At 51.2% G+C, this 25,014-nt stretch overlaps 10 protein-coding genes across 10 annotated transcripts; 5 read left to right on the top strand and 5 right to left on the bottom strand.

The window, feature by feature from the left end:
- Nucleotides 1–1,601: 1,601 nt before the first annotated feature.
- Nucleotides 1,602–1,918, bottom strand: J7T55_001054 (cytochrome; the record flags this gene model as incomplete). The annotated part of the gene is made up of 2 exons (XM_053140332.1): nt 1,602–1,759; nt 1,822–1,918. The coding sequence occupies 2 exons, from the start codon at nt 1,916–1,918 to the stop codon at nt 1,602–1,604; spliced, it is 255 nt and encodes an 84-aa protein (XP_052996701.1).
- Nucleotides 1,919–2,893: 975 nt separating this feature from the next.
- On the top strand, nt 2,894–4,097 carry J7T55_001053 (peptidase family M48; the record flags this gene model as incomplete). The annotated part of the gene is made up of 2 exons (XM_053140331.1): nt 2,894–3,028; nt 3,081–4,097. The coding sequence occupies 2 exons, from the start codon at nt 2,894–2,896 to the stop codon at nt 4,095–4,097; spliced, it is 1,152 nt and encodes a 383-aa protein (XP_052996700.1).
- A 165-nt stretch (nt 4,098–4,262) lies between these two features.
- Nucleotides 4,263–5,339, bottom strand: J7T55_001052 (exosome complex exonuclease rrp4; the record flags this gene model as incomplete). The annotated part of the gene is made up of 1 exon (XM_053140330.1): nt 4,263–5,339. The coding sequence occupies one exon, from the start codon at nt 5,337–5,339 to the stop codon at nt 4,263–4,265; it is 1,077 nt and encodes a 358-aa protein (XP_052996699.1).
- A 411-nt stretch (nt 5,340–5,750) lies between these two features.
- On the bottom strand, nt 5,751–6,426 carry J7T55_001051 (uncharacterized protein; the record flags this gene model as incomplete). The annotated part of the gene is made up of 3 exons (XM_053140329.1): nt 5,751–5,890; nt 6,125–6,256; nt 6,333–6,426. 3 exons carry the CDS (start codon nt 6,424–6,426, stop codon nt 5,751–5,753), a joined length of 366 nt encoding a protein of 121 aa, XP_052996698.1.
- Nucleotides 6,427–7,129: 703 nt separating this feature from the next.
- On the bottom strand, nt 7,130–9,712 carry J7T55_001050 (uncharacterized protein; the record flags this gene model as incomplete). Its single annotated transcript, XM_053140328.1, has 4 exons — nt 7,130–8,343; nt 8,405–9,108; nt 9,252–9,606; nt 9,682–9,712. The coding sequence occupies 4 exons, from the start codon at nt 9,710–9,712 to the stop codon at nt 7,130–7,132; spliced, it is 2,304 nt and encodes a 767-aa protein (XP_052996697.1).
- A 1,640-nt stretch (nt 9,713–11,352) lies between these two features.
- J7T55_001049 (uncharacterized protein) lies at nt 11,353–12,940 on the top strand (the record flags this gene model as incomplete). Its single annotated transcript, XM_053140327.1, has 4 exons — nt 11,353–11,415; nt 11,636–11,713; nt 11,876–11,932; nt 12,143–12,940. 4 exons carry the CDS (start codon nt 11,353–11,355, stop codon nt 12,938–12,940), a joined length of 996 nt encoding a protein of 331 aa, XP_052996696.1.
- Nucleotides 12,941–13,111: 171 nt separating this feature from the next.
- J7T55_001048 (uncharacterized protein) lies at nt 13,112–15,175 on the bottom strand (the record flags this gene model as incomplete). The annotated part of the gene is made up of 5 exons (XM_053140325.1): nt 13,112–13,716; nt 13,783–13,940; nt 14,060–14,123; nt 14,466–14,724; nt 14,798–15,175. 5 exons carry the CDS (start codon nt 15,173–15,175, stop codon nt 13,112–13,114), a joined length of 1,464 nt encoding a protein of 487 aa, XP_052996695.1.
- A 402-nt stretch (nt 15,176–15,577) lies between these two features.
- On the top strand, nt 15,578–18,045 carry J7T55_001047 (ankyrin repeat protein; the record flags this gene model as incomplete). Its single annotated transcript, XM_053140324.1, has 5 exons — nt 15,578–15,860; nt 15,925–16,621; nt 16,696–16,805; nt 16,890–17,336; nt 17,396–18,045. 5 exons carry the CDS (start codon nt 15,578–15,580, stop codon nt 18,043–18,045), a joined length of 2,187 nt encoding a protein of 728 aa, XP_052996694.1.
- A 1,876-nt stretch (nt 18,046–19,921) lies between these two features.
- Nucleotides 19,922–21,226, top strand: J7T55_001046 (pheromone receptor 2; the record flags this gene model as incomplete). Its single annotated transcript, XM_053140323.1, has 2 exons — nt 19,922–20,711; nt 20,772–21,226. 2 exons carry the CDS (start codon nt 19,922–19,924, stop codon nt 21,224–21,226), a joined length of 1,245 nt encoding a protein of 414 aa, XP_052996693.1.
- Nucleotides 21,227–21,972: 746 nt separating this feature from the next.
- J7T55_001045 (uncharacterized protein) lies at nt 21,973–24,671 on the top strand (the record flags this gene model as incomplete). The annotated part of the gene is made up of 4 exons (XM_053140322.1): nt 21,973–22,345; nt 22,411–22,890; nt 22,993–23,764; nt 23,831–24,671. 4 exons carry the CDS (start codon nt 21,973–21,975, stop codon nt 24,669–24,671), a joined length of 2,466 nt encoding a protein of 821 aa, XP_052996692.1.
- Between the last annotated feature and the right edge of the window lie 343 nt (nt 24,672–25,014).

The following is a 25,014-nucleotide window of genomic DNA, read 5'->3' as shown; positions in this document are numbered from 1 at the left end:
ATTCTCGCTTTGTCCCGCGCTGTCTTTTATATCTGCATGGCGAATATCTGAAGCCCAGAGCCTGCGTAGACAGATAAGATAGGCAGCCACTGATTTTCACTGCCAACGCACTGTTTTGAGGCGACTCAACCTGTCTCCTCTCAAATATTCTCGAAGAAGGATAAATTTGTACTGGATTGGAGGGCCTGTCTCAAAAAGAAGACTGCACCGCGAGATGCTCTGGAATTCCGGATTGTTTTTACGGGGCACCCACTGTTTATAGCCACATCTACTATAGCAAATACTCTTTGTCTCTTTTCATCTTCTGAGAAGATCTCCGTATCTTGTGGTTAACGCTGACCTCTCTTTACTGGCTCCTATCGGGTGGTCATTTCATCAGCTAGAGACGCTTGTGCATGAAGCCGGTCCGTCCATATCTGATCGCCTCTTGCTATGCCCCGTCTATCATCCTTGAATTTTCGTACCAGCATGAGGCTCATTCTCCAATGGTCCCCGTCCCCCAGGCCGTAACCAATTGTATCAGCGGAGGCAACGTACGTGAAAGCACTTGAAGACATGAAAGCAGGGAGAAAACAAGCTTTCTTTGTGACCAAGTCAGGAAACAATTAAATAACAGGCAAATGGTATCAAGGGGCTCTCCGAATCTCTGGCTATCTGTTAACTGACCTAGCAAACAGGTCGTAAACTCTGGCCAACACTCCCAATCAGCCATGCTAGATTGATCAACGATGATAACCTAGGGAGTTTCAGACAACGCTTCTCTTTTAAGACTATTAAGCAACTTGAAACACAAGTCACGATTTACTATTAATGGATGGGTTTTACAGCTGATCGGATAATACAGACGTAATAGTCTGGCAAGAGACCGGGGCAGTCCAGCTCAGATCTGTGATAGCATGGCTCAGAGAATACTCATTGGAAAGATGTGGGATTTCAAACTGGTACTCACATATTATCTGAGAATAAGTTGAAAGAAAATAGCACCCAGCCAAAGCAAATGAAAATTATGATTTTGAGATGGAAGCAGCCCCCGCTGCTATATTACCTTACAGAAGTTCTGATCAAATCTCGCCCGTAAAGAGAGCATCCTGATCGGGAATAGAAGCATATCTAGACCACGAGAGCAGCAGATATACATTCTTCAGCCAACCGAGTGGTATGATTAACTTCATACCTTGAGGACAGGCGATAGGATCAAAGAAATGGAGCTGAAGTCTCTGAATATCAACATGAATAGCAACATGGACTTTCAGCCCAATACTTGAGAAGCAAATGCTTTCCGAAATGTGGGCAGAGGAGGTCAATCTACAGTGAGCATGGAGCAGGATTTGACAATATCTCCACTCAGCGCAGGATGTAGCTGTGAATCAGATCGCATACCTCTATCCTGCGGACTTCTGGAAATATGTAACATCGCTTCAAAAACAAAGGCTGCCTCCGACGGACCGGGACCAAAGTCACCTCGCGAAACGCTGGGCGCCGCCTTCTCCCACCTTCCCCCAGAGAGAACATCATCTAGCTGTAAACTGCCGAAGTTCTAGAGTCATCGTCGCACCGTGGCCCGAGGGCCGAGAACTCAATACTGCCTGAACATCACCACCTCACAGCTTGGCCTGCTCCTTGACCGTGCCGACTTTGAGCTTGTCGCCGTACTTCTCGAGAACCTTCTCGTTGTGGTACTTCCAGAACTGCTTGGATGAGTCCTTGCCGGCCATCCTCTTCAGGATCTTGGGGCCGCCTGGGTGCTCGTCGAGAAAGTCTGCGACGTGTCAGCGGGATTGTTTTGGGCGGTGATATAAGAAATTGGTAGGTGATGCTCACTTGTGATATCGTACACGCCGCTGTCGACGATGATCCACATGCCGTTGCTCTCGTCCTTGTGCTTGGCGACGTCGGCTACGGAGTACTGGTTCGACATGGTGCCTGTTACTTTATGTGGTACAACAAACGAATTGAGTCGAGGTGATATGCTGATAGAATGGTGGTATGATGGATGGATGAGGGTAAGAGAGGTGATTGGAAATGTCGCCGACTTGAATGGGTGAAGACGTGCACGGCACGAGGCGAGACCCGAGAATCTGGGGTAAAGCGGTCGATGGACCTCGGCTCATCTGTCGCCGTCACGCTGGGCCTGGCGCTGTGAAAGACAGGGGCCAGGGGTGGAATGGCCCCGTCCTCGGGGGTTTTGACCCAAAGACGTCATGCCATTCTACTGTCAGAGTACCTGCGGATTTACGAGTCAACGCGTCTAGTATTCCACAAATATTCAGATGATGCCGCGGCTTCGACAGCGGTCGGGCTGGATATATGCTGGGTTATGACCAGGTGATGCATACTCCATCGCAAAGTCAAAATATGGTGTTTTATCAGATGTTCAGCACGAAATAACTGCTCTTCCAAAGATTGCCCACCGTACCTTGTCACGTCAGTGATCCATCTGAGCGGGTTACTTTCTCATGAGTGAGACATCGTAGAGGTCTCTCGAGGCTTCTGTCGCCAATTCCAGAGTTTCCAACGTCGGAAGCAATGGAAACCCGATACCTGTTGATATTGCTAGTGATGTAGAATATGTCTATGAAGCCGGGCGTTGCTTGCTGGGGCGGGCCGAGCTGATGACTGACAGGGTGAGCAACCCCACCGTGATGCACTGCTCTCAGCCGTCGCATGCCAAATGGATGCGCCACAACCACAAAAAACAACAACTCGCACAACCCAGAAGCCCCGAGCTCACACTGCCCTTAGACTGGCCTGGCTCCAGATGCTCTGGATATCTGGGACTGAGCATCCAAATAGACTCTGCTTCTAGCCAAATATAGCGACACCGACGACAGCAGCCCGAGTCCATACATCCGCCCCCAGCTCGCCCCCGAGCTGCCACCATGGCATCGCGACAATGCCTCAGGTCGCCTTTGGCCACCCGTATGCTCTCAAGAGGCGCCACGCAGTCTCATCTTCGTCGCGTAACACCGCCGACACTCACACCACCGCCTCGAATACCTACGCTTATTTCCCGACCAAGCATTCCCGCGTCTTCCCTTCCATGGCGCCCCTTCTCCCACTCTTCGACTCGCCTTCGACAGACAGACCCGCGGAAGCCGCCAGAATACGACTACGACCCGAAACTTGGTGACCCATGGTACCACCACCGACTGCGCAACGCGAAGCCTCTCTTCAGAGGCAACGCGAAGACCGTCCTGCGCTCCCCGCGGACTCACACCGTCGTCGTAGTCTCCATCGCCCTCGCAGTGGCCTTCTACTACTACAACCTCGAGGTGGTGCCCGTGTCCGGGCGCAAACGCTTCAACTGCTACTCGGAGAACACAGTCAGGCAGATGTCGGATATGCAATATAAGCGGCTGATCTACGAGATGGAGCGGTCGGGTACGCGCTTCCTGGGCGACTGGGACCCGCGCACACTGATGGTGCGGCGCGTTATGTCGAGGCTGATCCCCGTGAGCGGCGTGGACGAAGGTGAGGACGGTGTCAGCTGGGAGGTGCACGTCATCGACGACCGCTCCACCGCCAACGCCTTCGTTCTGCCCGGCGGCAAGGTCTTTGTCTACAGCGGCATCCTGGGGCTCGCCCGTACCGAGAGCCAGCTCGCCGCAGTGCTCGGCCACGAGATCGCCCACAACCTCGCCAAGCACTTTGGCGAGCGCCTGTCGCAGTCCATCGGGGAGTCCTTCTTTCTCGGCTCCGCCCTCATGCTGCTGGCCGCCACCCCGCTGATGTTCGTCGCCGGCTGGTTGTTTGGTGGGGACCTGCTGGGCCTGCTATTCTCTCGTCCCATGGGTCGCATGCAGGAGAGCGAGGCCGACTATATCGGGCTGATGATGATGGCCGAGGCGTGCTATGACCCGCGCGAGGCGGTGACTTTCTGGCAAAGGATGGACCGGATGCATCAGCGGAGCGACGTCGAGGTACCGGAGTGGGCGTCGACACACCCGTCGAACCAGCATCGCATTGAGCGGATCACTGAGTGGCTTCCCAAGGCTATTGAGAAGCAGCAGCAGAGCGACTGTCATGGCACACAGGGCTTTGCGGAGATGTTTAGAAGGGCCATGGCCAGGGGAGATGTAATAAGCGGCGGTATGTAGAGGTTCGTGGGACATGTAAGATACCCTAAGCTGGCGTTCTTGGGCCTGGCTATATTGCAGCGTTGGCGGGACTGGGGCTGGCGCTGGGACTGGTAATAGAATTATATCAACAACACAATCAACAATGGATCTTATTCTTGGGCCAGGGAAACAATTCTGGCCTCTCTACCTCCGAACCAATGCCGCGGCTAGCTGCTGACCTCTCTCACCACCCAAGTAGACGTCCTCCTCACCTGAATCGCCCAGCCTCGCAATCTCCACAGCCTCGTGATATCCCCTTATGATCATGTCCTCGTCGACCCGCAGGCCGTTCTCCACCAGTGCAGTGATGACGCCCCTGACCCGCGTGATCTCCCTCATGACCTCAACCTCGATGTAGTCGTTCTGGCTGCTGTACACGGCCTGGCTGACGCTCTCCTCCATGTTGGTCACGCCCACGCCGCCAGCGGACCCCCCGCCGGCAGCCAGGCTCTGATCCTCGACGTGCTTGCTAATCCACACGTAGCCGTTGACGCCGAGAACGACGTCGATCTTGGACTGCAGCGCGCCGACCTCCATGGTCCAGACCTGCCTGCGGCTGCGGACGACACCACCGCCGCCACCAACACCGCTGACGGCGAGGAAGACGCCGTTGCGCAGCTTGCCGTAGCGCAGGCTGCGCGTGTGCAGCACGGCGCCGCCGTCGGCGTACAGCTGCTGCACCTCGGCGACGAGCAGGTCGCCCTCGGCGAAGAAGGACCGGATGGCCAGCTCGTCCGTCTCGGTGCGCCGCCGCTGGATCCCGCCGGGGAGGTTGATGGCCGACAGCGGCAGGCCCGCCAGCTGCGTCGACCCCACGTCCACGCGCCACCGCTTCGACTGCACCTCCACGATCCGCCCCACCACCAGGTCGCCCACCTCGGGCGTGTAGCGCGCCCGCAGCGGCCGCACCGACAGCAGCTTGTTGGTGCGCGTGATCATGCCCGCCAGCGACGACACGATGGCCGTGGCGTCGTCGTCCTCGCCTCCGGCGCCCTGCGCGCTCGTATACGTGCCGTGGCCGCGCATCCATTGCGGGTTGGTCGTGATTACCTCGCCCGGCGTGACGATGTCGCTGTGGCTGGCTGCTGACCGGGCCGTGGCCATTCTGATGTCGCCTTCGATGTCCACTCCGCCATCGTCTGAGTCTGAGTCTGAGCCGCCTGATGATGTACGCCTTGTGTACTGAGGTACTGGCTTTGGCTGTATGATTGTGATAGGCATTCTGGGCGTTGGTTCGTTCGCCCTTGGCGACGGAGCTCAGATGTGGTGGGGGCCTCAATCAGCCGTGACTGTTGTTCGAAAGACCGTTCTAGTAGCTTTCTTGAACTATTGGCATTTGACAGAGAATAAGGCTCGGGAACTGGCGGTCTTATTTGCCTCAAAATAGCCGTTTGGCTCTTAGAATGACGATGACTGTTACAGTGAGGGTGGAAATTTCGAGGTTCTGAGTGCAGACTGGAGGACCAACGATGACCTGGGAATGACGACGCCAGAGGTGAACACGAATCGAAGTATGAGACAAGAGACAATTTAGACACCTGAAGTATTAAATTCGAAGGCGATCAGGACTTTTTTTGCAATTCTTCACAAAGCTGCAGCTCTACTGGTACTTTCGCAGCTCGGATGAGAGCCTCAGTTCGATTCTATGCTTATCTTATCGTGACAGCAGCTGGTCCCAGCTGGCGGACGGTCCGCTTTGGACGACACCTCCTCGGGCTCTTCGCTTTGGCAGCCCGTGAAGCAGCTCTGCGCCAGACGACCAGCATCCTCAACTGATCATGGACTTCCTTTCCTTTCCATGAGCACGAGAAAGCCCAGCTCTACCGAAGGCTTCCCACAAAGCCCTCTTGATCCTCTGGATGGCGGGTCCGTGGATGCCGTGACGCCATGCGAAGCCCGACTATACTAATTGAGCAGAGATTCTTCTTCATGTCTCCCCATGCACCTCCTTCTCAATCAGCCAAATAGTCTGTACAGTCCCATCCAAGCCAGACCCAGGGAAAGACCCCCAATGCCCATCTTCCGGCCACGCATGCCCAGCCACGAGTTGCTCTTCAGGATGACGGCGCGCTGCTTTTCAAGCTGGCTCATGCCGGAGACGTAGCTGTAGCCCGCGAGGCCAAGAAACGCGGTACCCCCTATATCAATGAGACAGGCATCGGTCAGCGGGAGCCAGACAGATGAGGTGAGGGAAGAGCTTGCCGACGAGGCGACACGGCGTGCAGTCATAGTCGCGCTTCTCCTGCTTCAGGATATCATTGAGCTTCTCCGGCTGATTGGACGGGATCATGCTCTTGTCGCCAGCCATCTTGAGCTTTCTGTCCAGGCGAGTTGCAGCTTCAGCTAAAGGAGTCAAATGGTGTTGCCTCTGAGTGGTGAGATGGTTGCATGGGCCCAAGCTTCCGAAGCTCAAAAATTGCTTACGTAACCAGTCCAATAAGGCATCCAGACACGATTCCTAGAAAAATAATCTGATTCAAATTAACGAAACTGTAAATCCTAAGATCTCCAAATCTATCATACAAACGAGAGTAGCAGATTGAATGGCGTTGACGGGGGCTGCCGGAAGGGGACACCACCCAAACAGCATCCCACCTTGCCTTCCTGACCTTCCATACTTGGATCGACAAGCTCTCCCCAGTGTTACATACAAAAAATCTTCTAATAATATTAATACATATTTGATTAATTCTTTTATTTACATATACTTGTTGTAAATGCCAGGAAACATACTAAATCATATAATCATTGAGAAAATCGGGGGGTTTACGCTGGTCAACCCCTCCTTTGCGCCGTACCCAATCCGCAGTCAGACGGATCCTCAGCTCAGACATGTGAACATTATGCGATATTTATACGCGAACATTTCTCCCGCAGAATCCTTTCCGTACCAGAGCTCCACGCACTGCAACAATGCTTCACTCGCATGATAGCCACACAACCATGCTTAAGAAGTTTACATTACACATAATGCGCGGTTGGCGTTATAATGCGTGCTATAATGAGGCCTATTAATCCTCTAGTCGTACAGTCGTCCTAGATCGGGACAGCTCGTCGTCATAGTCAAACGCCGGAGGCTTATGTCGCCGTGGAGTACCCGGCTCGCGGCTTAAACGACTGGAATGACGACTTGAGCGACTGCCAGGGCGGACGATCGATATATCAAATTCGTCGTGACTATCAACCTCGTCGCCGCGGGAACTTGCCGTAGCGATGTATCCGGCTAGGCTCAAACTGTCGTCCTTGTCCTTGTAAGGACGTTCGCGCTCCAAGGCAGCAGCTGTTTTACGCAGCCGTCCGTCGACTGGGGGAGCCTCTTTGCCCTTCTTCGCAGTGGGGTCGGATTCGTCGTCGATCAGAACAATCATCCAGACGCCGACGGCGCCATTGCTGCCGAGCAAAGGGGTACAGTGTATCCACCGCACCCTGCCCTCACTGTTGGCTGAGCTCATCCATCGGACCTTGGCGGTGACTCCGTGGCCGCCCGCAAAGGCGTGGTGAAGTCCGTCACGGACTCGGTTCGAGCCGCCGATCTTGTCCATGAAGTTTGACTGGAGAATGCCAGGCATCCTTAGAGATGGAGAGGCGAAGAGGACGCGCAGACTGGGGTACGGGCGGACGAGCAGGTAGTATTCGTAGATCCCAGGGAGCTTTCCGCTGTCTGATATCGACGGAGAGATTGACAGCCCGTGTTTCTCGATCGACGATGTCTCATCCTGGAGTAGGATACGGGGCTTGTGCCAGTTATTTGACGATCCATCTTGAGGCTCGTCTTGTGGCACGCGATGCATATTACCACCGCGGCGCCGGACCGTCTCGAGCTCCGTCATGTTAAACATGTCGCAAAGATTCTGAAACTCATCTTTGTCCTCCAAATCTTCGTCGATCTCATCGCCTGCAGCCGCAGCGGACTCTCTCGCAGCGACCAGGTTTTGGAGGGCATCCAGCCCTGAGATCTGTTTGGCGAGACCCGACACGTCGACCTGCGCGCCAATAAAGTAACGAATAGCTCCACGGCTATCATACAGGGGAGCAATCATGAGGAGGTTCATGAAAGGCGAACCATCGCGGCGATAGTTGAGAAAGGTCTCAAAGTGTTCTTTGCCGGCGGAGATCTTATCGCGAATCCGCCTCACGCTGAAAGGATCCGTCTTGGGGCCCTGTAGGAAGCGACAATTACGGCCAATGACATGTTTCATGCCGTATTGCGTTGTTCTGTGAAACTCTGTCGACGCCGTTAGCTGACATTACTGTGATGGTGCTGAAGGCCAATGAAGAGCATTTACCTTCAGATGCAAAGATGATGGGGTTGTCGTGTCTTGACGGGTCTGTCAAACAAAAGACCTCTGCAAGACCCTCGGACATCTCCTTCAGCTGCACAGGGAGAGTGCCTGTGATCCGTTTCGAGATTGACGTAGTGACAGTCTGAATCCAAAGATGTGTGACGTAGGCAGGCAGGTCTTGTTGAACCAGAACGTCAAAGGCAGCCTCAGCCTTCTTCTCTAGCGAGGTGTTGACCGTCTTGTAGGTATTATCGGTAGAGAAGTCGTGCTCAGGAAGGGTATCCAGGCCATCAGTGATGGCATTTGCGTATGAAATGGCCCGCAGAGCCTTGAGACAGTCCAGGTAGTACGACAGAAGAGGTAGTGAATCAGGGCGGACTGAGTGCAGGAAGTCAGTGAATCGCTGCAGCAGAATGTGATCCCTGAAGATGGCGCGGAGATGGTCCTTGGAGAAGATCAGTAAAGATCGGTCCTCAAGGTCGTAGTGCTGTCCGCTGTCTCCATGTGATGGCACTACGAGGTCAAAGGAACCCGGTTCGACCTCCTCCTCGGCCAGAGGCTCAAGAATCTCGTCGTCCCCAGCACCCTTAGTCTGTAAAGCTGGCAGCATAGAGGTGGCATCAGTGCGATAAGTTGATGTCTCTGAGTTCGCCCTGGACCTTGATGAATGCGTGATTGGGCTCATGGGCGGGCTGATGGAAGACGGCCTGCTTTGGATGGTCAAGGAGGGTTCGGCATACTTAGCCCTCCCCCTCGACCTCGAAAAGCCTTCTGGAGACTGAGCAGTACTAGCAACGTCATTAGCTTTATACTTGAAAATACTGTAGATTACAGGGCCCATGAAACGCACAGTCTGTCTTTTTGAGAGGTGATACTGTTGGGGTTGATCGGTCTGTGGGGTGTCCAGTCATTATTGTCCTCCTCGCCCCATGCCTCATCGATGCGTGAGGGCTTGAGAGCCTGCTGCTCTGAAGTGAGACGACGCCCGGGCCGTTTGAGAGGAATATCAGGTATCTCGGCACCACCCCCCTCGTCTGCATCTATGCCATGTTGTTGGCCACTCTTGGGATGATTGACGCTCAGAGAACTATGAGGACGTTGTTGTTGGCCGATGAGAGAGGTGAAACTTAGAGAGCTGCCAGGTCGGCTGGACTGGGGGACGGTGAGGTCACCACCATGCCTTTGTCGGCGGTGGTGGTTGGGGCCTAGGGCCACTTGAGCCATGTGTCTGCCGCGCCGGAAAAGTTCAATGACTGAACGTTGGCCAACGTCAGACTCACGGGCCAAAGGGGATTCAGACGGTTCAGACATAGCCTCACTAGGAATGAAAACAATTGGGAGACTACTTTATAAAGAGGTGTGATGTTTAGGTTTAAGCGAGGAACGGGGATTTCGAACGCCAAAAAAGCATTCATAAAGCTGCGGGTCTCAGACCACACTTTCGCAACGTCATTCAATTGGCAGCATCAGGCTGGGCGATTTCATCAGGACCGCGAAGGCGTAGGTGATCGAGTATTGGGTAATGATCGAAGAGAGAGAGAGACCAGCAGAAGGGGTAGAACTGCAAGGATTTTCTAGCAGAGCATGGGATTTCTCGATCGACGACGACGCAATTGACCTATTGACGGATGATAGGCGATCCGCGTCGAGTCGCAAGCACACTACCTCAGGTACCCGCCAACCAACGAGCCATGTCATCTCTGTTAGATAGGGCTGTTACTGGCTGTCGAAGTGTCAATGCCGGGGCTTCTGTCCAACCCCTTGACTAGATAGACCACTGTTGCTAAAATGCATACTTTTCACGGACCTCCAGGGTTGCAGCTGGCACGGCATCTAGAAAATCATAGCGATGTTACGTTTCCAACGCTGACGAGCAGATAGATCAGCCGCTAACCCACTTGGGCAGCGCTCAGGGCAGCACGGTAAAATTGGACCGCCGAGAGAAGGAACTTCTAGCCCAAGATCGCCAAAGCTTCGAGACGGAATGGAATAGTCGTGTCTAACCTGTAAGCCACAAGTACTACCATTGCAAATCTCGATGTGGTTCTTACTCGCGGGTGAAGCGCCACCATTTTCCTCTGGCGCCTTTGTGAAGCCGATGAATTTATTACCCAAGCCGCAACCACGAGTCAAAAGGACACCTATTGGACTGTTTGCATCTGCTCGTGATGGTGTAGCAAGTGCCTTGCATGAGGTTAATTTTGATATTGACACATGTTGAATACGAGCATGATATGCAGATGGTATGCGGCTGAGAGGTAGGCATCTGACAGGATTGGCAGATTCGCTGAAAAGGGTGATTGTGCTAGGCTAGATGAGGTTTACTAGCTCCCGGCCCGGTGGTACCGTCCCAAAGTGTAATGATGAGCGGGGCACCCCGGTAGTGTGAAGTCACGGTAGTACTGTGAAGATCTTGAAGAGCTAAATGACATGCACATGACCTTGTCCCGAACGAGTGGCATTTGACGGGGTGGACGAATAAGCTTAGACCCAGCCCCAATTGGGTTCTGCCTCCCGAAGGAACCCCAGACCAACGTCCTTTGATGTAACTCATATGCAATGAATGGATGGGACATGCTTTATTGAGCAGGTGTCCAACGAGACTTTGTTCATGCTCAATGCGTAAACAAAAAGGCCCTTTTTGTCAAGTTGACGGCACAGAGCCGCTGCTAAAAATTGATCCTTCTTCTTTCTCTTGGACAGGCGAGGCAGCCGTGTAAGCATTTACAGGTAGACAACGTAAAGACACAGCAGCAGTTCCAATAGCACAAAGAATTAATCAATCGATACAACTCACTGTAGAAATGCTGTTATCGATGTGCAACTTTCTAATAAATACTAGAGGGAGATGCTCCCTTGAAAGAGCCGAATGCGTTTTAACATCTGTAGCTAGTCTTGGGTTCTACTTCTGATTTTATTCTCAATTTATTTTCAAATTATTTCTGTATAATATGGATTTGGCAAACAAGGCTAGATTCAACACAGTAGTGCGGGTCACTCGATCACAACTCCTTGTAAGTAACCACTCAGGAGGTTCTTAGACTAAGTGAAGGGCTAACATGTGATATTTATTTCAAGGATGATGGCTTTCTGCTCAGCCAAGTGAATTCACCACCATACAAAGTCATAAGAGCGTCTGCGAGATGCATTCGAAGCTTGAATTTCCTTCAGGTCCGTATTCGAGCCTGGAGAACAGAAACTTGACTGCTCAACGGCTAACAACTTTGTGTCCAGAGCGGCCGGCAAGCCCCAGTCGATGACAATGGCCTCGATGAATGCATCCGCTTCCATTTAGAGTACATGAATTATGAAGTGAGTAGCTCTAGCAAACTGTTCACGTGCTTTCTCCTCTTGACGGACCTCGCATCCTGTGATGTAAAGGCTCTGTCGGGCAGTCGATAGCTCATGGACAGAAATCAGCTCCACCTGGCGCAATTTTCTCATTGTCTTCGTAACTAATGCTGGATTTTGCAGATACTTGATCAAGTCAATTATATCGATGGTGGAGACTTGTATGTAGGCCTTTTCAAGGTAAGCAGCTTCCATAACAGCATATGCATGTGTTCAACCTAGGTCCTTGTCCATAAATCTTCTGGTGATGCAGACATGGGATTTGCTCCCCGCGTACCTCTTGTGCAGCTGCTGTTACGAGACAGTATAAGCACATCAATGATATGATTGTTACAACCCACAGGATAATGAAATATTTCGAATACTGGTAGCTAACTTTAGAATCCGAAGGATGTAGCTGGTGCCCTGCCGAACAGTGAGGAAGCCTTCCAAGTTACACTCAAGACGATGGACGTATTTGACCCTGACTTTTTCAGGCGGATTAGCAACCGCCAATTCACCTTGTGGCTCATAAATACTGGCGAGCACTGGGCATCAATCGTGTTGCATGTGCAGGGTGGTCAAGTCGTAAATTACGCGATTAACGAGTCCGGGAGACGGCTAGTGCTCATCAACCTCATAGACAACCGTTTACGGCGGCTGCTTGCAATCGGCGGCGTTGCTATACTTCCCGTACAAAACCAGATAAAAGATATATGGTTTCCCACCCAACTGGACGGCTTCACTTGTGGTCTCCGGACGTACGAGATCCTTCGAGTGATGATAGAGCGCATTAATGAGCGCTACCACCTCCACGGCGTAGATGACTTGTACGATGACAGCCTCTGGGACCCCATGTCGGGCGACTTCCAGCCAAGTAAAGTCCGGCAGCTAATGATGGGGATATGCGCATGTAGGGCCATGAAACACCAGAACTACAAGGCGAGGCTATCGGTCACTCCTCGAGAGCGGATCCGTGGTTTCAAGGGCCCTCGGTACGTGAGGAGACTAGACGCATTTGACGGGCTGGAGCCTGTCCAAATGCAGCCAGGAAATGCCGCCCAGGCCCAGCAGGCTGGGCGTCGTGCAAAGAGGCTTACGCTCGACGCGAACGACGACCTTCAAGACGTTACTGATCTACCAAGACAGGCACCAAGCCGAGCAACGCGTGCGGCAACAGGTGGTCCGCACTTCGGATTTCTTAGGTGATGTATCCTATCAAATTATACGGACAGGCGTAAATAACTGCTTCTTGGTTCTTGTGCGTGTCTACTCCTGAATTACGACGTTGTCGTATACATGTAGAAAGGCACACAACTTTAACTCCGCCAGCCCGATACACTGAGATCACTGATTTGAAGATTCCCCGGCTAGCTATGTTCAACTCCTATTCCAAGCTGAGATGAACGATTCTATCGGTCGTACCACTTGCTGCCACACAGCTTGGACAAAGCCGGAATTGCCCAAATCTGGAGTTGCTGCCTGCTCAAACATGCATACGAGACACCGCTTGATGGAGTCAGCCAAGTCATGACCCAGTTCCTCTTCGACTTTTTGCTGCCACAGAAGTGCCGTTGCCAAATCAGTTACCGCGGTTGGCTTGCTGTTCGGTCCCATCAGCCCGGCCCGAAAGTGCTGGTTCTCCAATTGGTCTCTGAATACGAGCTCCAGAAGCAAAACGCCGAGTGAAAAGAGCGAATCTCGAGTCTGCTTGGCCGTCGACCTCGACTCGTTGCTGGAAAGTGACTGACGAAGCGATGTGTGGTTGAAATAAGGCCGCGGAACCGGGGCTGTGGGATCTCGGATGAGGAATAAGTCCTTCGCGGTCCACGAGGCTGGAACCCATGATGAAGTACCGAGGCTTAGTATTGCGAGGATTAGGTCACGGCCAACTTTCAGCCGGGCATCTCTTCGGGGCGTAGCCCTGACGAAGGCTTCGAACGATTCAATTTTGTAGCCTTGCAGCGGCAGCTGATTCTCCGGGTCTAGGTTGAGTAAGAGCCTAATCCTTGATTTGCATTCTAGGTAACCAAGATTGGAAATGTTGATACTGTCTATTGACTGTGTTGTTGGGTTGATGGTTCGGCACAAGTCATATATAACTGTAGAACCTTCATCGATGCTATACTCTGCGGTTGGTTCATTTGGAGAATCGTCGGCAAATCGAACTGTGGGAGGGGAGGCTTTGCCCATATTCTCTGCCTCCTCTCTGGTATACATTAGCGTATGCCTCTCCAAAAATGTGCAAATACTTCCGAAAACATGTGATCTTATTTCAATCTGCTGTATCCTGTAATGTCTGCAATGAAATTTTGTATCGTAACGTACTTCTTGGTTGTGTTTGAGGGCCACCGGATAAGCTTCAACTTTGTCGGTTTGTCTTCAGGTTTCCCTGAACCTTTTCTTGATTTGCCAAATGCAGGGCTACTGAATGTGGGTATGGTGGAAGCAGCCAGCGCAAAAATTGCTTTTGAAGATCTTTTACGCACTGCTTCTAGTCGGTTCCTCGTGGACAATTGCTGATGAAATGAACTAACTTCTTCCAATTTACTGGCGGCTGGCTCTGGAGGCTCCAGCGTCTTTATTTCTGTTGCTGGTATTGGTAATATCCTCACTTGAGTTCGACACGGACCATCCCAGAAGAGCATTTTCAAATGAGCTGTGGCAGGCTTGTCTCTTTCGCCATCCATTCTTGAAATTGAGATGCCACAAGGGTGATTACTGTCACATTTACAGTGTAGATGCATTTGAAATGTTTCGTATAGGGCAGTGGCCTCACTCTGAAGAGCAAGCAATGGCGTCGTCTGTTTCCTTGCAAGCCTGGGTGGGGGAGGTGTTCTCGAACTGCTGAGATGAGCGGCTCGTTCCAAGAATGTGAAGATTTCGTTGTTGCGATCTCGAACCTCGGCCAAGAGTACATCTTTACGGTGAGTGAAACTGGTCTTTAGCCTGAACATTTCCCTTTCGATGCTTGAAAAGTTCACGTAATGGATCTATAGAAATCAGTACCATTTCGGGGGCCCGAGTAGACCAAAGATAGACGCCTGAGATTGATCTTAATCTTACAGTTGGTAGGAGATCTTGAAGGTCACCCAAAGCCCTGTTCATTGCAGCCAATTGTCTCATAAACCAGTTGTAATAGCGGTCCTGGATTCGACGTCGAAGCTTGACCTGTGTTTGCACGTCGTACCATCCTGAAGCGGTAGGGTCAACCTGAAGAGTATCCTTATCTTCTTCTGGTATATCTAGGTCCTCGAGAAGAATTTGCAAGTTCAGTGAGTACTTGATGTGTTCTGTCTCTAGGACCGACAAAAAGTTCTCAAACTCCCTTTCGAAGCGCCACCAAGTCTTGACATCCTTGAAGACCTCACGTAGATCCTTGGCTGTCTCCAGGAGAACAGGATATGCTCCCAAGACGATCCCTGCGACCTCGATCCCCGACATGACGCTCTGAGGATTTTGAGGAGGTTGAAAGGTACATGAAGACGGAGACGTGATTGACGCGCAGAGGGGTGTCTGGAATCAGGTGAGCCGCCCAGCGTGGGGAAAGCTCCTTCAGGGTGTAACTCAAGCTACTGATAATCTGGGCCCTGGCGCTAAATGAGTGTTTGATTTGCGGAAAAGTATCTATGATTGGATGCACGTCTTTCCTCTATGCATGTCGGCATCAAATTAGGCCGGATTTGCCATGTAGTGGAACCTTGAGAAACCCATCAGTGGCGTCTCCTCGGCGAGCCATGCGAATCTGAATTTTAGATGAAAGTAATTGGCGCGAGCTTGAGGCTCTCTGCATTCCCCTCTTCAAGCCTTCAGGAGCCCCAAGAGCTATACGCAACACCGCCGAAGATGGATCCAGTGGACCTCGAAGCTGCAGGATCCGACACGACCATCTCGTCACTTTCAAGGCGATGCACCTCTGGCTTTATATGGTGCGTTGAGAGCAGCTTTTTCGATAATATGGAGGCCATCACCGACGCGCAAGGGAGGTTCAATGTCTGGGCCGCCAATCTGGGAGCATTGCAGCCTCCCCAGTCCATGAAGTCACTCGACTCTCGACTCAAAGAGGCAGAATTGATGAGAAAAAGTGTCATTGCCGGCTTGGAGCGATTGGAAGGCGTGCAGACAAGAAGTACGTGAACATCAATATCAGCGTCTCTCATTCAAACCCGGATATTTACGCAGGTCTTTTCCAGCAACACAAATCCTCACCGGAAAGCAGCCGAACCGGAAACCGTCAACGACAACATTTGACACAGCGAGCCCAGAAGCCACGGGATTGGTGGTGGACGAACTCCATGAGCTCACTTTGAACATGAAGGCATGTATCGACCATCTTTTTGGACTGTCAATGCTCATTCGACGACTCAGACCTAGGGGAAGGTTTCGTCAGCTCACCTCTTTCCAATCGTCCATCGCTGCCCAGCGTGATACTGTGACAATAGTAGACAGATTTCCCAAGACGAAGCACACACCTTGGCTGGCGTATCGACTGGGTAGAGCTACTGATCAACGGCGACAATTCTTTACATACCGGCAGCAACACCGGGGTCGATTGGGAAATGTACCCAAAACGAAGGTTACTCCAGATGGCGATGATAGTATAACCCTGGATGTAGCCACGACCGTGGCCACTACTTTCGACGAGGGCAACGACAGTAATGCGAGTCAATCCAGACTGTTCGAACCTGGTCATCTCCGGTTGGATCGAGGATCAGTCATAACTTCAGCCACCTCATTCGTCAGCGACTTTGATGACAGCGGTCATATGGGTCGCCGTATACCTGAGCTGCCAGATATGACACTCGATGGCGTCCAATTGGACTACGATGAACCTATCGAGTGCCCATACTGCCGAACGATCCAGACATTTACAAATCGTCAGACATGGAAGTAAGTCTCTCAACAGTATTGGATGTTTGCATTATCTAAGAACTGTAAATCCAATATAACTCATTCACCATTAGGAAACACGTCTTTTCCGATCTACAACCTTACGTGTGCACTTTCGAGAACTGTAGTGTCACTCCATTCTCGACCAGAAATGAATGGTTTCGGCACGAGCTGGACAGTCATCGTCAGCAGTGGGAATGCATTCTTTGTGACAATCCAAGACCCAGATTTTTGAAAAGGGCAAAGATTGCAACTCATTTTGAAGTAGATCACAAAGATGCCGTCACAAACAATCAGATCGATCTGATTTTAGGGGCGTGCGAGACTCCGATGACCAAGTTCGACGCCTCTGCTTGCCCATTATGCTCGGAGTGGGAGCCACCCTTGGATGAAAAGGTCAACACGAGGGAATTCCGTCGACATCTTTCGAGACATCTGCAGCAAATATCCTTGGACGCTCTGCCTCTATACATTGAAGGTCTCGAGATTGCAGAAGGGCCCAATGAAGAACATGTCATCGAGAGGTACCAAGGAATTGTTGTTCGCGACTACTTTGACGGCAACACTTTAAGACTTGGGGCAGGGGACGAAGTTCTTGTTTTGGACGATATAGCTGACGAAAGTTTGTGGCAAGTATGGAATAAAAAGACCGGAGAGGAAATTCAAATACCAAGAGAAATTGTCGCGATAAGAGGAACTACCGCTATTCAGATGGGTACGTACTACGGGTAGGACCTGAATAGGGAAAGACGAGATAGGCTAATATTCTCATAGGACCCGATCCTTCTAAATTGCGGACATGGACATCCAGTTCCAATTCGTTCCAGGTTTCTGCTCAGTTTATTGGAGTCGAACACGGCAGTATTACCCTCCACAAGGCGAATGGTGTTAAGATCAAAGTCCCTAGGGACACGCTTTCCACCCAAGATATTGCATACATTGACAACATCACGGGAACTCAATCGGACTCCGATGACCACACAGATTCAGGCATCGGCGAAGACGAAGAAGGCGGACCGTCTGCTGGCAGCAGGCTGTACGCTCCTGTCTCTGCACGTGTACCCAAATACTGTTTCGCCGAAGACAAATTTTGGTTTATTATTGAGGTGTTGATGGAGGATGGCCAAACCTGGGAGCTGGCACGGTATTACGAAGATTTCTACGATTTGCAGATTGCTCTGTTGACTGAATTTCCCGCCGAGGCTGGGAATACTGGCACCCAAAAGCGAACATTGCCATATTTGCCTGGTCCGGTTAACTATGTTAACGACTATATTACAGAAGGACGGGTACACAACCTGGACGCTTATATAAAGAACTTGTTGGCACAGCCGACCTACATCTCGGAGTGTAATTTGGTCAAGCGATTCTTCCGTCCTAGGGAGGGAGATTCCGAAACTGATGCGGTCAAGTGGAGGACTTGACAAGTATGCTATAGAATTTTCGATTTTCTGAGACACCTGCTCAGCCAGTATCATTGTTGAAGACTATTCTAAGTCGCAATGGGGCCCCTATCTCTATTCATATCCCAATCAAGATTGAGCACATAGCTTTGTCCATCAGTGCCCTTCGCGATACTGAGTGATGGCTTAATATGGTGCGACTTTCCGCTGCACCCCTCCGCCTTTCCTTTGTTTGCATTGGAACTCCGTATTTGCATCAACACGAAAGCACGAGAGACGTGAAAAGAGAAGCGAATGACTGTTCAGGACGACGGCCCCCAAACCGCAAACACCGAGGTCGAGTGCCTCATTGCAATACAGCCATATCTCATCACGGATTTCAGAAGCCTCTCAGATTCATCTTATTATAATTAACACATCTTGTTTGTAATGAGCCCTTACTTGGTAAAGACGCGGTGAATCCACCTCGTCAACTTCTGCTCTACAACCGAGAGGGATGGGTTGAGAAAAGCGCTACATTCTAGAAAATGCCATCAGATGTCTGAAACAGAGCTCAGAGCTCAGCAGTGGACACCTTTGAGTTAATTAGAAGTCTGTCTGTTAATGCGTGTATCAGAAAGACACGGAGAACAACCAGTACAAATGCACTGTCCAATAGTCTCTTGCTGGCTGCTGTCCGCAACGACAGACAAGGAAAGCGAGCAACCAATCGCAAGTAGCAATTGGAGCTACCTGATCAGTTCTTGGACGAGTTCTTACGGGAATCCGAGCGACAATGATGACCCAAGAGAAGGCGGCTAATGAAGCCTAGACCAAAGCGATTTGCCTTTGAAGAGCGGCCCGCACGCAAATGTGGCCTCCATCCGTTTGGCCGCTCCGGCTCCCGCCCGACGATCTCGTGGCACTGACTGATAAAACAGGACTCGGAGAGAATACAGAAATGGAGTTTGAGGATTGTCCCAGCAACGGAAAACTACATTCACTACAGAAAGCGACCGAGAACCCCTGCATCATATGTGACGGCATGAGCAATGCTGTCTTACTCGACAGTGCTGTGTGTGGTCAGACTCCATCGTGCTTCACATCTTGCTGTCGAGGGCGCCACATTCTCACTACCCTTGTCAAGGTCAAGAATGGCTTTTTGGACTTGTTAAAGCCAGTTCCACATACTGGTCGAGCATGGTCGTGAAAAGTGGGTCGCTTCATCGCCTCAAGTTAAGGGCACAAGAACAATGCTACTGATTCTGAAGCATAATGTCAAGCAACGTTCTATTCTTCCGCCACCATAAATGACAAGTCAGGACCAGTCATCTACTCCGGCGCATTCCAATCAGTCATTGCTAGTCCATTGTTTCTCACATCGTGTTCACATTATACCTCAATTTTCTTGGTATTGTGCTGCATCAGGCTCCCCATTCTCTTTGTCTCGTATTATGGAGTCGATGTGGTTACTTGTTTATTACTGCGCTGGCTTCGCTCATAAGCCACGAGATGAGGATTTCGTGGTTTCCTAAGTCTTCGTCACTTCACATTCTCTGAGTTGACCAAGTCCGAAAGAAATTCTTGAATCGATACATTCCGATACTTTACAAATTTGGGATCACCGCTCGCTCTCGAGTCCTCAGTGTTGTTTCCGCACAGCTCAGCACAACACCAGTCCATAAGTTCAACACTACATCAATCTGGGATCAAAATATTCAGTCACTTCACCCGAGTTTCTTTTCCCATTAAATCACGGTAGTCACACGAATACCAAGTACCAGTACCTCGGTCGCGTCGGAACATCCTCGAGCTCAGATCAGAAGGGCACACCGCGATACCACCCAAGGCGTGAAATCTGGTTGCTGGCGTACGAGCATAGTGGGAGTTCCCTCACAGAACCCATCCCAGCGTCACGATGGCCGATCCCAGCCTGAATCTCACAGCGTTGGCCATGCAGGACCCCCTAAACCAGAACATCACCATCATTGGGGCAGATGGCTTCCAAAATGTGGTATCGCTCACAGAAATCGACGCCAATCAGAAATATGCCGTCAGGAAGACTATCGCTTACTCGGTGGAGTTCGGTGCCAGTTTGGTGATGCTGGGTGTCATACTTGCCATGACTCCAAGAAGCAAGTTTTGGCGGTTAGCCTTATACATCAACGTGGCGGCCCTCTGCAATAACCTCGTACGGACCATACTTCTCGCCATTTTCTTCGAGTCATCCTGGACGCGGTTCTACGTGCTATACACTGGTGACAATAGTGTAGTCACAGAGGAAGACTTCCGGAACAGTGTCTGCTCTGTCGTCTTCAGCATCCCTCAAAATCTCCTTATGATGGCAGCACTCATGTTCCAGGCATGGGCGATGGTCAAGCTCTGGCCGGACATCTACAAGTGGGGAATACTGATCTTTTCGGGCCTCCTGTCGCTTGCAGAGGTGGCCTTCATGCTCGTGGCCCAAGCGGACCAGATACGCTCGTTCTACCCGGTCTACAACACGTACGAGTTCCTGACCCAGCGCTTGTGGCTGCGATACACATGGCTTGCCCTCGAGCTGGCTTCTGTTTGCTGGTTCTGTCTCATGTTCATCCTCCGGCTTGTCACACACATGTGGTCCAACCGCAGCTTCCTGCCGAGCACGAAGGGTGTTGCGGCGATGGACGTGCTCGTCATGACTAACGGCGTGCTGATGCTGATACCCGGTGTGTTCACCCCCCGTATCTCCATTATACAAAGGCTTGACTAACAGGAAGACACGACAGTGGTATTTGTGGCGCTCCAACTATCAGACAGGTACATCTTCGAAACTGGATCTCTGGTGTACACGTCCGTCATCATCGTTCTGCCTCTGGGTACGCTTGTAGCTCAGCGCGTAGCAGATCCCGGGGCATTCAACAGCGAGGCCAGTCGCGGGGGGACAAAGCGCGGCGGCAACGCCTCTGATCGGTACGATGCCTCCGTCACGGGCAAGAAATCTCTTCTCCCCAGCTGGAGGCAGTCTGATAACACCTGTACTGTGTACTCAGGGCATAGGGGCAGCAAGTACGGCGCAGGGAAGACAGGGGTTACATCCACTGTCACGAGTGACCGTTTCGCTAGGCGGAACTCTGATGCGATGCGCGAGATTGATATGGAGCTGGCAAGGATCGACGACGACCTTGAGAAGGGCAGGGTGAGGGTGAATCGAGAATTCCAACGGTCGGAGGAGGTGCTCTAGTAGAGTGGATATAATCCGGGCTGATTTGAGAATTTGCCTTAGATGACAAGGTCGATGCTAGGGCATCAAGGCATGTGAAAGAGAATCCTCGGAAGGAGCGTAGCTGTCAAAAATGCGTGCATATACCAATTCCATTATACAAAACATTACACCTACCATAATGTGGGCTTCACAAGCGCAAAGCATCAAGTCCCCTTCAATTCGACTGACATGGATGCAGCTCAGCAAGCCTCTACTCAGGTAGCATGTTGAAGTGTGATCAAGTGCCCTGTGTATTGTTGACAATTACCTCGTGATGAACTGGGCACGATCAGTTACCATTGAGCCTTCCCATCTGAGATGTTGTCAATGGCTATTCATGTCGGCCGGTCTTTCCGTGCACACTGTCATGCCTCACGGCTCTTGTTCATTTCATCATGTCTGCTTCAACTTTTCGCTCTCTGAAACCAAAAGACCCTTTGCTGTAAATCTCCTTGCCTTCAGATGTCCGGTTTGTTATTATTGACTTTGAGCTTTCCGCCAGCAGATTAAAGCACCAGTGTCCACAACATCATATCACCTCCAAATAGACACTCCTAAAATACATCCCACCCGAATTCTTTGCCACTTTGAGGTTTGTCCCATGGAGGTCGACGAGTTCCTGGCATTCTTTGTATTGACCGCGGTTGCTGTCGTCGGTCTGTTGGTGGCCTGTGTCTTGAGCTGTTTTAAGAAATCTACTTCTCAGGGCCAAGAGGATCAAAGCCATGAACTCAGCAATTTCGCCGTTTCCAACCAAAGGCCTTCAGGAATCCATCCTCCAGGGAACTCCACCAGCCAAAGCAGCGTCACACTTACGCCGTCTGAGCAGTAACGCCGCTGTCGCCCAAATCAGACCGAACGGAAAACTGAGGGTTCCAGCTCAACAAGGACCCATTCAGTCGGAATCGAATGGCTCTGTTGCAAACTCGAAGATTCCACAGGACAATGGCCTGGCTCCTCACAAGACTACACCGGAGTGCATATGGCGTTCGGGTTCAGAAATTCAACACTGGGCCTCATCAGTACCAATTCATCGGCTGGGGCTACCCAACGGACTTGGCTCACCCCCACAATTCGGAAACAATGGACACCCAGGAGGTATGCTTGACGTCTGTAATTGCTTTGGCCTGGTATATTGCTGAGATATCAACTCCGCTTTCTAGGATTCTATCAAGCCGGCGTTGCACTAACTAGCTACGGTTCCTCGAGTTCTGGCCAATCTGTCCTGCATATCCCCAAATCCAATACATGGAGCGTCACTTCAACCATCCAGAGAATCTCGACAGACAACAATGGCTTTCCAACAGAGTCGAGTCCTGCAAGAGTCGAGTCCATTGTGAAATCAACGCCATTTGCAGTCCCATCGGGACCGTTTCAAAGTACCACAGGTCGGACATCCATTTCTGCATTGCCAAAGTCCTTTGACACAGGCACTGAGAACAACCAAGAAGTCACTATCGACCGAAAATTTACCAACGATGGTGAATCAGAGAAGCCGAAGCCACATTTGCTTCTTGGTCACAAGGCTGAGAGCAAAGCTCGGCCATGTATGGATGTTGTAGATGAGCATCCAGTGGAAGAATATTTGAACCTCGCGCCACAGAGAGATTATTTGAGATTGAAGAGTCCCCTCTGGAACAAGAGTGAGAGGGAATTAAGTGTAATGCTCCCTGAATCATTGCCGCGCCGAAACAAAAAGTCCCAGAGGATTGCAACAACGAAATCACATTTTCAAACGCATGAAGCCAGCAGAGATCAAGGCCACCAAAAGGGCGAAATCCACTCCACAGACTCTGTCGACACAACAAGTCCGAAGCTCAGGTGTGCTGAGCTCAGGTCCAATGACCAGATTTCATCGCAGCCGGATTACTTGGATGGGACTCCAAACATGCCGGCGACTGAAGAGAACAACGGGGCGCCAAAGCCACAGCGAAAGGGAAAGGTTTCAGAATTGAGGAAGGCCTTCGAACGGGGTCTTCTGGACCTACTGCGCAAAAAGCAACCAACAGAATCCAGCGAGGGTGGTCCAGTCCCGCAGTCGGCTATCAAACACTTGCAGCCTCCAAGACATTCAGTACAGGCCAAGAATACCGACTCTCCAGAAGACAATCTTTCAAAGAGCTCGCTGATCTGCTCACCCTTACCCACTTCATTCCGCCGTGAAAGCAATTGCCCCTCGTCACCGTTGAAGGACAAGATAAGCATTTTCGAGGGCTTGGTGAAACCCAACTCGTCTTCATCATTTGTGACAAGCCCTCTGCAAGAAAAGAGCAACATCAAAGCTAAGGAATCACCATTCCTGACAGGTAGCAAAATTCTACAGAGTGAAGTTAAGGAATCGACATCTCGGCTCCCAAATAAGCTCCGGGGAACCTCGGGCAAGAGAAACATTCATGATCATGCCGCTAGGGAGAAAGGAGACTCAAAAGGAAAGTACAGCGTCAAAGTCCAGGCGAAAAGCCTATCAGAACCATCAGTATCTGCCAAAGAACCCACGAGACGGCTGCAATCAGAACAGTAGGAACGTCGTAACAGCGGCAGCCAACCGACCGACAAAAGTGACCTACCGAACTTCCTGAGAAGGCTTTCTTCGACATTCAAAAACAAGCACAAGCCTCCGCAAAAGCAGCTGATCGGTACAAAGAGCTCGATGGCGGGTCGTGGAATCGAAGAAGAGGCCACTCCGCATTTCTCAGAAGAGTCGCAGTCGACCCCCACAGGTCAAAAGAAGAATATGGGTGAGCAACGACAAAAAGCAGCTGCCGAATCTCTCAGAAAGCGTCTAGAGTCTGAGTTGAGGACTAGTACATCTATCAATGGCCACCAGGATATTCAGGCGGGCCAGCGAGCTAGCGGAAAGCAACAGGGCAAGCCACTCCCCGGGGTACAAAGCTGTCAGAATGATACGGGCCAAAATTCGACATCTATCAATCATCCGAAGGTAAAACTATGGGATATTGAAAACCCTTTCAAAGTCTCAAAGACCAAGGACAATAGCGATGGCGGAGACTTTGACAACAGAGGGAGTGACGACTTCCGCAGTGTGGCTCTCGCACGCGTTCCATGTAAACAATCAACGCTGCATCATACATCCTCAGCCTCCCGCCACCGCCAGCCAACCCCAACTTCTGGTTCGTACAAAATGGGGAACGGCACTCCCAATGAGGACTCTTCGGAAAAGTCGAAAGAGGAGACCGACCACAGTGACAAAAGTGATTTCGTGGTTGTGGCTAACGCGGAATGTGAATTGACGCATCCGCGACCGTCGAGGTCGAGCGACAAGAAGATGATCAAGGTGCTTTGCAAGTGCGGTCGAGAGCCAGGTGAGGACGAGGAGGATGGCGGCCGGGAGAGCCTTGTCAGTGCCAGTGAGGGGAGTACTTCCAGTTTTCATACTGCCCCTGTTATTGCATCGGTTTGTTAATGTGTTTACTTTACGCAAGGTTTGTTTCAATTGGTATTTTCTCGAAGCAGGATATTGGATTCGCTCTGGAGAGCCGATCATGTTATTCGACGGTCTGGGCGGTCTTTGTGCGAAATGGAGAGGACGCTGGGTCCCGGAGACGTTGGCCGAAATTGTGTCTCGTACTTTGTCCAGAATACAAGTATCAAGTTTTGGGCAAGGCTCAAAGGACGTTCTTTGCTTCTGAATCCTTACTAACGACGTGCAAGTCTGCAAGATGTAGAGGAGCGACCTATGAAATTGCAAAGAGACGCGTCCCCTGGCCTAGACATTCAACCTTTGGTCTTCGTGACTCATGAAGACG

The sequence above is a fragment of the Diaporthe amygdali genome (assembly GCF_026229845.1).
Source record: "Diaporthe amygdali strain CAA958 chromosome Unknown NODE_6_length_1560011_cov_65_102424, whole genome shotgun sequence".
NCBI lineage: Eukaryota > Fungi > Ascomycota > Sordariomycetes > Diaporthales > Diaporthaceae > Diaporthe > Diaporthe amygdali.
The sequence above is the reverse complement of the archived record's forward strand: the minus strand, read 5'-3'. Positions and strand labels throughout refer to the sequence as shown.